Genomic DNA, 10931 nt, shown 5'->3' with positions numbered 1-10931 from the left:
GCAGAATCCACCTCCCCACTCCACGGCCACTGAGCCCTCCCAAAAAGCCTTTGGTGAGGAATGTTTCAAAAAAGGGCTTGAAAAACCAAGCACACTGACTGGACGTCCCAATGCTACGGCCGTTCTTACCAATATATCGAACTCCAAAGCCAGCAGCTCCCTGCTAACAAGGTCCTCATAACCACATCTAGTTTTCAGCTATTAAGCTAACCCCACTGAATTGTCAATCGCCAGCTCTATCTCCCAGCCAAAATAATTTGCAGTTTTGCACACAAGAAAGAAATAACGAGCCCTAGAATCGACATGGCAATTTCTTTCAAGTTAAAAGCAAAAGAACTTCACTTTCCTTCCAACATATCTAAAAACAAAACAGTAATTTGGTTAACCACAAGTATTACAAGCCTTCCCATGATAAGGCTAGCTTCAAATCACTGAAAAATAATTACTAAGATGGCTTCTGTTGATTTAAAAGTACATAGTGATTTCCACTTCACTGACTATATTCATTTTGTTGATTCATTTTATACAAATTAAAACAAGCCATTCATTTCAATAACTGTTCTTCACTCAACAGTTTGCTGCCAACTGATGGGAAGAGAAAACCACTACAAATTCTGTATTCAGTCTTCAGAGCAGGGGTTTTGCACATCTGCATTTTCCCCCGGGGGGCAAGGAGGAGCCGAGTTTTCATTGACTTGAACAATATTTATTTCATACAAAGAGTTTTCCAGGGGGAAATGCCTGCCTATCAAGGGTTTCAATATGACAGTCAGGTCTCTAATTACTGAATGGGAAGGTATGTTAACGATACCTTTTACCACATAAAAACTTAACAGAAGGAGGCTAACAGAAGTTACTTGGCTAGCTACAACTGTTTGAATTACCGATTTTAATCAAATAACATCAGTTATCATGTGGTTTTCCTCTAATTATTTAGTTTCAGCATTTACCTTTGTCCAAGCTATTCATCTGCAGTTGGGAAATTTGTAATAGGTTGCACAGCTTATTTAAGGGTTGAACTGTCTGCATTTTACCTCTCCACTGATTAAAGGGAAATTAATGTCCCAAGAAGGTTTAACAAGCATGTCCATTCCCCAAGTAAACCTTCTCCTCCCAAACCGCCCCTTGCAGCCAAAAAAGGGCTTACTGGATGGTCAATTAAAACAAGGAATTAATGCTGGTGAAGAAAACCACAGCCTTAAGGGCACAGTCGATCGCGTCTCTTCCCTTCCCACAACCCCAACACTGCCAGTTGCGAAAGATCCCAGTGACGCTGGGTTTTGTTCCTTTTCTGTCTTAGAACGTTACATTTTTACAATTTTCTTTCAAGCCCTTTCTGCTAGATGTATAAGCCCTCATCTTCAGGGTAAAAACCACACCTTGTACTCCTTTTTCTGATCCCCAGTCTTTCTGTGCCCATTTCTCCGTGCTGTCTTTACACCGTTTCCAAATATCTGCTCATTCTCTTGGGGTTTTTTTGTAAAGTCTGGAGTTCTCTCCTTTTTCATCCCGCTCACCCACCCAGTCGATAACACAAAAGGTACTGGCAAGAGCTGCTCTCTCAAGGAGAAACCCACAACTTCATGTGTGTGAGAGAACTGTGATTTGGATTCTCCAAACAAATTCTGTGCATGGAGGTGGGGCAACAGGAACAGGTATAAAATATACCAACACAGCCATAAAATTTCACACCAGTTTTGAGAAGGGCAAGGGGAAGAAAGACAGTCCTGAAGATATTCTTTGCTCCTTCACGAGGAAAGCTTCCTCCTCAGTCCCAGAAAGACAGTGTCCTTTCTCCTTGCCCATCTTCGTCTCCGATCTCCCTCCCAGGGCTTCCCCAGCCTACAGCACCTCCAGTGCTCCCCCTCCTCTCTTCCACGGGGAACGTGGCAGCCTCACCCAGCTGCTGAGTCGCTCCATCCGCCGCTCCTCATCAGCTGCCCCTCTGCAGCGCCTACATCTGATTCCCAGAGCCACCCCACGCTGTGTGGAGCGGCCGGCAGCAGCAGCCGGCAGGCAGCAGCGGAGGGGACTGCTGAGCAGCTGCTTTGCGCACAGGCCTGGGACAGACGTTTTTATGATTTATTAAGCTTATTGTAGCGTCGTAGCATTATGATTGCATTCCAACAATTGTCTCCAAGTATTTATGGGCAGAGCTACTCGGCATTAATTATTGTCTGGTTTAAAAAAAGTAAAACATTAAACCTCTGATATCTTGACCACCTACTCCTTCAGTATCAAAACCTCTCGAATGATGACAGAGGCAGAGGCAAGCAATGGCAAGTGCAAAGATCCCAAAAGGCACTTTTTCAGCTCAAGCTTCACATACTAGCACGTAGTCAAACCTGCTAAACTACAGAGGATTCAAGATGTTTTACCATTTTTAGCTTTTAATTGAAAAATGACGTGGAAGCAACATAATTTCATTGAAACCTGGCAGATCAGAGACTCCGTAAAATAAAACTTCTGTCCTATTTGAGATTTCGTTTAAGCCTCAGAAGATTTTATATCAGATGATGATGAACATCTGCTGTCTTCTCCTTGTATAAACTGGTGTCCCAGCACTTCTCACTTGCATTACTCAGTGCTGAAAAGTTCATCCTGGAAAGTTTTTTCACATGTAAAAATTTCAGCTTGAACTTAAAACCACAAAACATTCCCTTTGGATTTAAAGAAAACCCTCAGTTTGGCCAAAACAAACCCATTATAACACACACTTCTTTCTCCAAGTTGCAAACATTAAAATTAACAGTTTAAATGACAATTCTCACACATGCTTTCCATTTTCTCCTCAAAGGAGCCAACATTAAAAAAGCAAGTATTTAGCTTGTCCTGTTGCTATATCGTATTTTGGTCTGTCCAACCTGTAAAAGTTACTGTAAGGACATCAGCGAGCTACCCAAACCTCATTTTACCTTCAGCTTCTGTGCACCAAGAAAGCCATATAACCAGTAACAAACAGGGAAGTAAAATGGGAGCAACTTTCTGAAGCCATAGTGCATCCTGCAAGGCATTGACAGTAATTTAAAACATTTACCGCTTATTGGAAGTAGCTTACCTGAAGGACAGGCACTTTTTGTGGTGTGTTTTGTGGTGACTGGTGAAGCTGTGCCCAGGGCTGATGATGAGGATGTGGGGGTGGTGAGGACTGATGATGTATCCCTGGATGAGGCTGCATGGGAGGACAGGTTGGCATTTGCTGCTGAAAAGACTGCTGCTGACTAGGAAGCTGCTGACCAGATATTAGTCGCTCCTGTATTGCTTGTGGATCTGCAAGGCCAACACCTGGACAACCATTTGGTCTCATGTGCCCACCCATCTCCCGCGGTGTCGAAGACATACCCATAAACGGACGATTCTGTTGCATGTTTCGGGGGCCTATATTCCTTTGTCCAATTCCCATGGCACCAGGGGGTTGGTGTGACGGCTGAGGATGGGGTATATTTGGATAACTGCCGACTTCCATGGGTATTCCAGCACTACCGGGCCTAACCTGCGGAGGAGGCGTGCCCGCTGGATTACTCATTGCTTTCATAGGTGACATGGGAGGTGGAGAGGCATAAGTTCCCTGAGGCTGTGAAGGGTGCATAGTTTGCGTGTTCATTTGGTTAAGTGAGCCACTCGGGTGGATGGGCTGCTGGTGCATTAGTCCTTGACCACTGTTTGATGGAAATCCGACAGCATTTGGGTATCTTGGTACAGACTGATTCATTGGAGTGTTGTTTGTAAGGCCTAAATTCTGATTCATCCCTGTATTATTAACTAATCCCTGATTAAGGTTACTGTAAGGATATCGAGAATACTGCCCTGAGTTGTTTATAGTAGGTGAGGGTACCGTCTGGCTCCGAGAACTAAAATTAAGTGTTTGCGGCCTAACAGCACCCTGCTGGGGAGGATTAGGGGAGAATCTGGGACTGTGGGCTACTGATTCTCCATGGAGAGCAGCGGGGGGATGGTGGTGAAATTGCTGGACTGAATGTCGCAAAGAAGGTGCCATACTGGGATTCTGCTGGGGCACATGAGACAAGTGGCCAGGTCCTGAGGTGGCAATGAAAGGGTTTCCCTGATTGAGGCCTTCCTGGCCTTGAGAAAACTGGTTCATCCTCTGCTGCTGCGGCTGACCGTGCTGCTGCATTGAAAAGTCGCCGCGAGCCATGTAGTTTCCCATCTGCTGCATGTGCTGAGGATGGCCCTGCCCGGGGGGTCCGGAGGGGGCCTGCGGCGGCTGCGTCGCTTGCGGTTGCTGCTGCTGCTGCTGCTGGTAGGGTGCTCTGATCTGATCTGGCACTTGAACCGCCCGTGGGCCCCACATGGAGCCACTGTCTACGAAGGGTTGCCCGTGCCTTTCGTTCTGCATGCTGGGGTAGACTCCCATCTGACCACCAGCACTGCTGCCGTGGGGAACCTGAGGAACCGGAGGGTTGTGATACTGCGAGTGAGGAGACGCGATACCATTCCCAGGGGCGTTGCTGATCATCCTGTTCGGCTGATCCATCAGGTGCATTTTCTGCTGTTCGTACTGATTATAGTGATCAAAATGGGTCAACTTGGCCTGATTTTGATTTGCAGGGGGATGATGAAGAGATGACTGTAAAGGGGGAAATCCTTGATCCATGGGCATTTGCTGCCCCATTGGATTTACTGTATTTTCAGGATATCCACATTCTCCAAGACCTTCCAGCCCTTCACTGAAAATATTCCCATCTTCTCCAAACAGACTCATCATTCCTGGATCTGCCATCTTTTTCCAGCACACAGCTCCTCAGAGCTACAACTAGAATGCTAGTCTGTGCTTCACCTCGGTGAGGTGTTTTGTCCTCAAAGCCTTTAATCCTCAACTAATCTCCTTCATGTCATTCCATATTTCCTTAATTCTTTTGGACCACGCAGTGTCAGGCAAAGTCTGGTTACTGCTCCTAGAAAAAGCGGGGGAAGGGGGAGAAAGAGAGGAAGATATTGAAATAATAACATCAGGCAATGTAAAGAAAACATACTTCAGTGTTTTTTTAAGACAATTCAAGCTAGTTTCAGCCCTTGAGATGCATTTTTAAAATCTATTTCACTTTACGAAGGATTCGTTAGCTTTATCAGAAGCTTTATTACGACAGAGAGTTAGAAAGCGAGCAAAACACAAGCCTTAACCTTAAATTAATCCATTCACTACACTTCCTAGTGCTCCTTTCTTGGGTGGAACAGAACAAAAGAACACAACATGCAGCAGCAGCAGCTGCCACAGCAGGTAGGCAGATGTATGAATATCGCCAAGCAGCCCATCTGCCGAACTAAAGCCCTGAAAACGCTCTAGTTACCAGCAGCGTGTCCTAACCTTATTCCCTTGAGCTGCGTAATCAGATGAGCAAGCAGAAGCACCAAGTCCTCTGACGGGCTCAACTTAGTTATACGGACAACAGATTTTTTTCAAATGCACGCAGAGGTGACCCCCTGAAACGTACCAAACTCCAAGACTTAGCATTTAGGAAGAAAAAGTAATATATTTTTATAAAACACACAGCTTATCTTAATTTAATGAAGTTGTAAACTGAAAGGCACGCTGCCTCTTCCCATGTAAGCAAAACTATATGCTTAATTTGTAGAATATAATGAAATTCAAAAGCTTCATTCTATGATACGGTGGATTTCTGCATCCATACCCTAATTTCTGTCATGATGATAACAGGGAACACTATCACTGGAGTTCATTACTCATCAGGCAATCATGCTACTAACTGCAACTACAGCATTTTAGAGGACCACACTCAAGTTTTGTGCTCTCCAGAATTACAATCTTGCAAACTCACTCAGGAGAATTAGCAATGGCAAAAGAATTAAAATAATTAAATGCCAACCTAACAAGGTACGCACACGGACTTAGGGAAAAAAAAGCAAAAGCAACACACAGTAACAGATTCAGAAAGGTTCCTGTTTCGGTTTTTCACAGGGAAGACCAGGGTGTTCCGAAATACGTCCCCTGTCCCCTCCCTGCAACAACTTGAAAGATTTTGTTCGGATCTGCTCATTATGAACAAAACTGGTCCAGTGCTATCTTTTCTTCTCAAGATCAGAATTTTAAATGCTGTGTCTTACACCTCAAAATAAACTTCAAGAGGACAGTCAAGGAAGCCCAGCCATGTAGCAAACAAGACCTCCTATTTTTGCATCTTTGTTGCAATTTAGTAGCAACTGTACTTGCAGATGCCAACTTGCCCTTAATCAGTGATCAAAGAAAAAAAGATTTACAAGTTTGTACTTTCACATGGCTTTTTTTTGTTGCAGAGGAGGGATACTTTCAGTCCCTTTTGACACAAAATGCCAGGCCAGACTATTTTAACTGAAAGCAATTTGTCCCAGACAAGCTTTAGGGAGAAAATATCAGCACATTTATTACACCTTCTTGCAGCCATTGTCAAGAGGACCTTCTACAGCAAGAAGCAGAGGGCAAGAGGAAAAGCACAGGCATTTATCACTCCTCTTAAAATAGCATTTGAATGTCACCTTTAAAACCACACTCTTAAATCTCTTTAGTGCTCAGCTGGGATATTAATACTTATATTTCTAAATCACTTGGGGGTAAATTCCTAAGAGCCATCTTCATCTCTGATATCTATTTCTTTTTATTTCGTTTTCTTTATTAAGCAGAAGCCGTCTGTAATATTTACCACCTCAATCAGTTCATTAAAGCACAGCATAAGGAATTTCCAGCACCAAGGTGAGGAGGAGCCCCCCTCACCACCACAAGCTTTTTAGTATTAAGACTGCTCCAGAGCAGACCACTCCGCTGTGGTGAAGACCCCTCCAGTGATTTAAGGTTGCTTGAGGACTTCTGATGCCGCTACCTCTGGTGATGTACAGCACCATCAGAAGCTGGCAAGGCTGGACATTGGTGCGTGCTGAGAGTCTCTATCCCACAGAACAGTTTTTGCTTTGCTGAAAAGCAGAGTGCACAGATACTGTTACCTCCCAACCGCTGACGTACCCTAGGCAACATCAAACTTGAGCCAAGCGGAGGATCTCCCCCATCAGCTATCCTGTTTACAGGAATTATGAACAGGTAAGAATTTTCACTCATTTATTATATAAATCACACCTACTTAAAGGACCATTTCTGAAGACAAGCATGCTTTACTGTCCTGAACCACTTATACTTTGCAATAAATAATAACCACTTGGCAATAAAAATACCTGAAATCTACCCAGATACCACAGAGAATTCTTCTGTTACAGACAAGCTAACAGAGCATCTCCAGAAACATGGTTACAAGTATCAAGCACACGTGAATCACACTCCTTCCCCTCTTACTGCTCATCAGCTGCCAGGCTACCAATAAAGCTCAAGTGAGAGTCAGCCACCAGCTGACAGCCAACCTTGGCTAATGCTACCATACCCAAAAAACCTGTTACCATACCCAGAAAACCAAGTCAGGAAAGGGTAGGGTGTTGTTTAATTAAACACGCTATAATCCTGCCCAGGTGACTCCATCCCAATTTGCAGGTTTGGACTAGGGACTGTCCCTCACAATGATGGAGATGGGCCAAAAAGCCTAGCATTTGCCTGGCTTCTTGAGCACATGCTCTTTAAAAGCAATCTCTAAGTTTATGATGCAGTTCGTATGCAAAAAAATTCACCATCTAAATTAAGAACGAAAACACCATTTGCCACTACTTATTATTTTAGCTCTGCATTTGTATCTGAAGTGTGAATAGATTTCATGCTTGAGACATTGATCCTAAAGCTATTAGGTTTAAAACACACAGGGTGAGAACGTGTTTGAGAAGATGTCCCTAAGCTGTAGTTAAGGTTTAGCCTTAAATTTAATGATCACAGCCCTTTACACAGCCAGAAGTTGTGCTCTCACAATCCTTACTCCACTTCCCCAAACAGAAGTCACACCTCTGATGTGATATATGGTTAATAGCATTCGTTGAAGAATGAAACACAGTAGCAGATAAAGCCTGATCAAAATTAATCAACCAACTTTTTGGTAAGAAAACAGTTAATATTGGAATTACCTTGTAAGCTCTCCACCTCCTGCACTAACAGGATAGATGCCTTCTAGGTAAGCAAGTCATGGAGTCACAGCCTTAGAAGCTGCAGTCTTTCTTTGCTTCTTTCACAAATAATGCAATTTCTTTGCTTAAATTCTCATGACTGGTCCAAAAATAATAACAAAAATTCCCCCACAAAGGTAGGGCCTACATGAAGCAGTAATTCTAACTACGTTGAATTCACTAAGCACCACTGATCACTTCCCCATGAAGGCAGGCAACTAACAGCAAGACCATGTTAAACTCCACTTAAAGTCCATTTTGGCTTAAGTAGTTAAAAAAAAAACCCCAAACTTACTCATGGATCTTCTTCTTAAAACCAACAGACATGCATGAAGCAATGACTATTTTCCAGGCCTTAGGAAGGCAGATTGCTGAATAAAAGTGTGACTGTATGAAGAGAGTGATTAAAAAAAAAAATCTTACCCAAATTATACAGATTTTGCTACAAAATTCTAGAGCTTTTCTGTTCTTAAACATGAAAAATTGCACCAAGACCAAACTAAAGAGTCAAGAAACACATTTCCTTAAGACTGCCTAGACAACCTATTTCTGTCCAAAGCTACCAGGGCACAGTCAATTGCTTAACAACCCTGTTGTCTCAGCAGACAAAGCTTACATTTACTCCACTCTGCAACATTCCAGTCCAAAACAGCTAGACCTCAAATTTAAGTAGCATTTAACCATTGCTCAACTTAATATTTCAGAGCTGCATGGACTCAGTAGCCCTGGGCTGCTTCCCACTTTTAGGAGTAGAACAAAACTGGCTGCTGCATACGTACAACCCAATATAGGGCTGCGAACACTAAAACCTGAACTTCATTAGTCTTGCTCCCAAAGCAGCAGATCACAGCGCTCAAGACCAGAATGCAGCAAGGGCAGCAGACAGATGCATGTGCCCTTCACGGTGCCAGCCTCACATCCTGCCCTTCAGGAGAACTTCTTGCAAATCAACAGGTCCTTTGATTCAAATATCAGTCCTTCGATATAGGAAATTTCGCAGCATTTCTTGAAGTAAACTGAATCAACAGAATGGGAGAAGGCAGCCAATACTGACTGCTCCAGGCTTTGAAGTGAGATGTGTCATGCAGAGTTGGTATTTTTACAGCTATCAGTTGATATCTCAGACAAAACTCTTAAGTACTTGTCAGACACAAACAAAATAGTTACTTATATAATGCAACTATGTACCTAAAATGCAACACAATAAACACTGCAGACACCATGCTATTTTGAAGAACTAAGCTGTAATGACCTCTCATGCTAAAAACCAAAGCCTTGCCAAAGGTCATTTTGAGACTAGAGCCTCATAATATGTAGTATTAAACATCAGGCTACTAAACTGTGCGTTTAAATATTGTGTATTTAAAGTGCTTTTCAAAACTGCTAAGCTCCTGCTGGCTGTTAGGGGCAGTAATTTAAGCATTTGCCACATGGAAGTAGATGACACAAAGGACAGCAATTAAAGTCACATTCTTATTCTATGAACAAAGTTGGAGAAAACATTCACCAGAAACTTAATAAACATATGCAACACCCTGACAACATAGGAAAAGTCATGCCAAGACATTCAAGTTGGAGAACATGGCTGACGAGACTTGTACCTTTCAGCTCATTTACCTACTGAGCTAATAGTGCTGCTGATGCCAGGACAGTTATGCAAGTGCCTGACCGCAGCCGCGGGAAGCACGCCTGGTCTCCTGCGTGTCTAATGCTTCGTTCTCATTGCTGTCACACACAACTCTCCATGCACGGTACGTTCCTCCTCTATATAGATTAGTCAGAATAGAAGAGAAGGTCTGTAAAGTGATTGCAACACGATTCTGACTGTAACTTCCAAAGAAACTTGGTTATTCGAATACTTAAAGACAATTTTTTTCCCCTATATAGAATGCTTTTCCGGTATAAACTTCACACAGTATAGCTGTGTTAACAATTAAGTCCGTATACTTCGTATCAGAGCAAAGGATGGCAGGAATCTTGTTCTCCCCCCAGCCTGGGAAAGGGAGACGGGACTTGCAACATGAAAAGAATGACCTCACATACTTCAGGAATACTCTGCCTTCCCTGGGAAGAGTCAGGAAATACAGCATAAGCATTTGTGAAAAGTTTACACATCTTAGTAAAATTCAGTTAGTTCAGAGAAACACAAGCCTGCAGAAATTTGCAGTGGCAAATTTAAGGCAGGCAATCTCTCTCGTTAGACTGGGAACTATGGAGGGGGGTGGAGGTGAAAAACCTAACGTGTCTTTTCTCAAAAGTCACAGTCTTTGCATATGTGCAGTCAGCTAAACACCATGAATGCTATTCAGCAACATATTTTGGGCAAGAAATGTCCGAAATTGTGAGTTTCCCATACAATAGTTAATCAGAAGCCAGATTGCATTTTACTTCCTTAATGCGTGATGTACTTTGGCAAAGAACAGGCTTTTACAGAGGCAACCGAGGGCACAACAGCCTTCGAATATTTGGCAGCTTGTTGCTGTCAAGCAGCTGATGCAGGAATGACCAGCGAGAGTTCAGCCTGTGCCACACATTTGGAAACAATATCCTACGTCATTCAAGTTCACAGCAGCTCTGATAGGAGACCACAGCAGCACCATGTAGGACTGGCTCCGATGCAAACCCACCAAGCCACGTTGTTACATCATGCGCTCCCCTTGCCAACGACTTCTGTATTCACCATTCCAGTTGGGCTGCAAACTCTTTTCCTAACATGGGGCACTGCTAATTTTAAGTCAGCACCTAGAACATTAAATAAGAAGCCTCCGCATGTCTTTTCTTTCCGGTCCTGAAGAAAAAAAAGGAGAGTTTATAGCTATTTATTGGAAGTATGTATAGGTACTTGGGGATTTTTCATGAGGTAACCAGAGGAATTTAAAAAAAAA

At 43.1% G+C, this 10931-nt stretch overlaps 1 protein-coding gene across 1 annotated transcript; it reads right to left on the bottom strand.

Moving 5' to 3' along the window:
- Window positions 1–3058: 3058 nt before the first annotated feature.
- On the bottom strand, window positions 3059–9601 carry LOC104547852 (chromodomain-helicase-DNA-binding protein 7-like; the record flags this gene model as incomplete). The annotated part of the gene is made up of 2 exons (XM_010193699.1): window positions 9533–9601; window positions 3059–4916 (listed from the first exon to the last, which is right to left on the bottom strand). A coding segment is annotated over exon 2 (1683 nt), but the record flags the coding sequence as incomplete, so codon positions are not given.
- Window positions 9602–10931: the final 1330 nt, after the last annotated feature.

The sequence above is a fragment of the Mesitornis unicolor genome, unplaced genomic scaffold, assembly GCF_000695765.1.
Source record: "Mesitornis unicolor isolate BGI_N332 unplaced genomic scaffold, ASM69576v1 scaffold47771, whole genome shotgun sequence".
NCBI lineage: Eukaryota > Metazoa > Chordata > Aves > Mesitornithiformes > Mesitornithidae > Mesitornis > Mesitornis unicolor.
The sequence above is the reverse complement of the archived record's forward strand: the minus strand, read 5'-3'. Positions and strand labels throughout refer to the sequence as shown.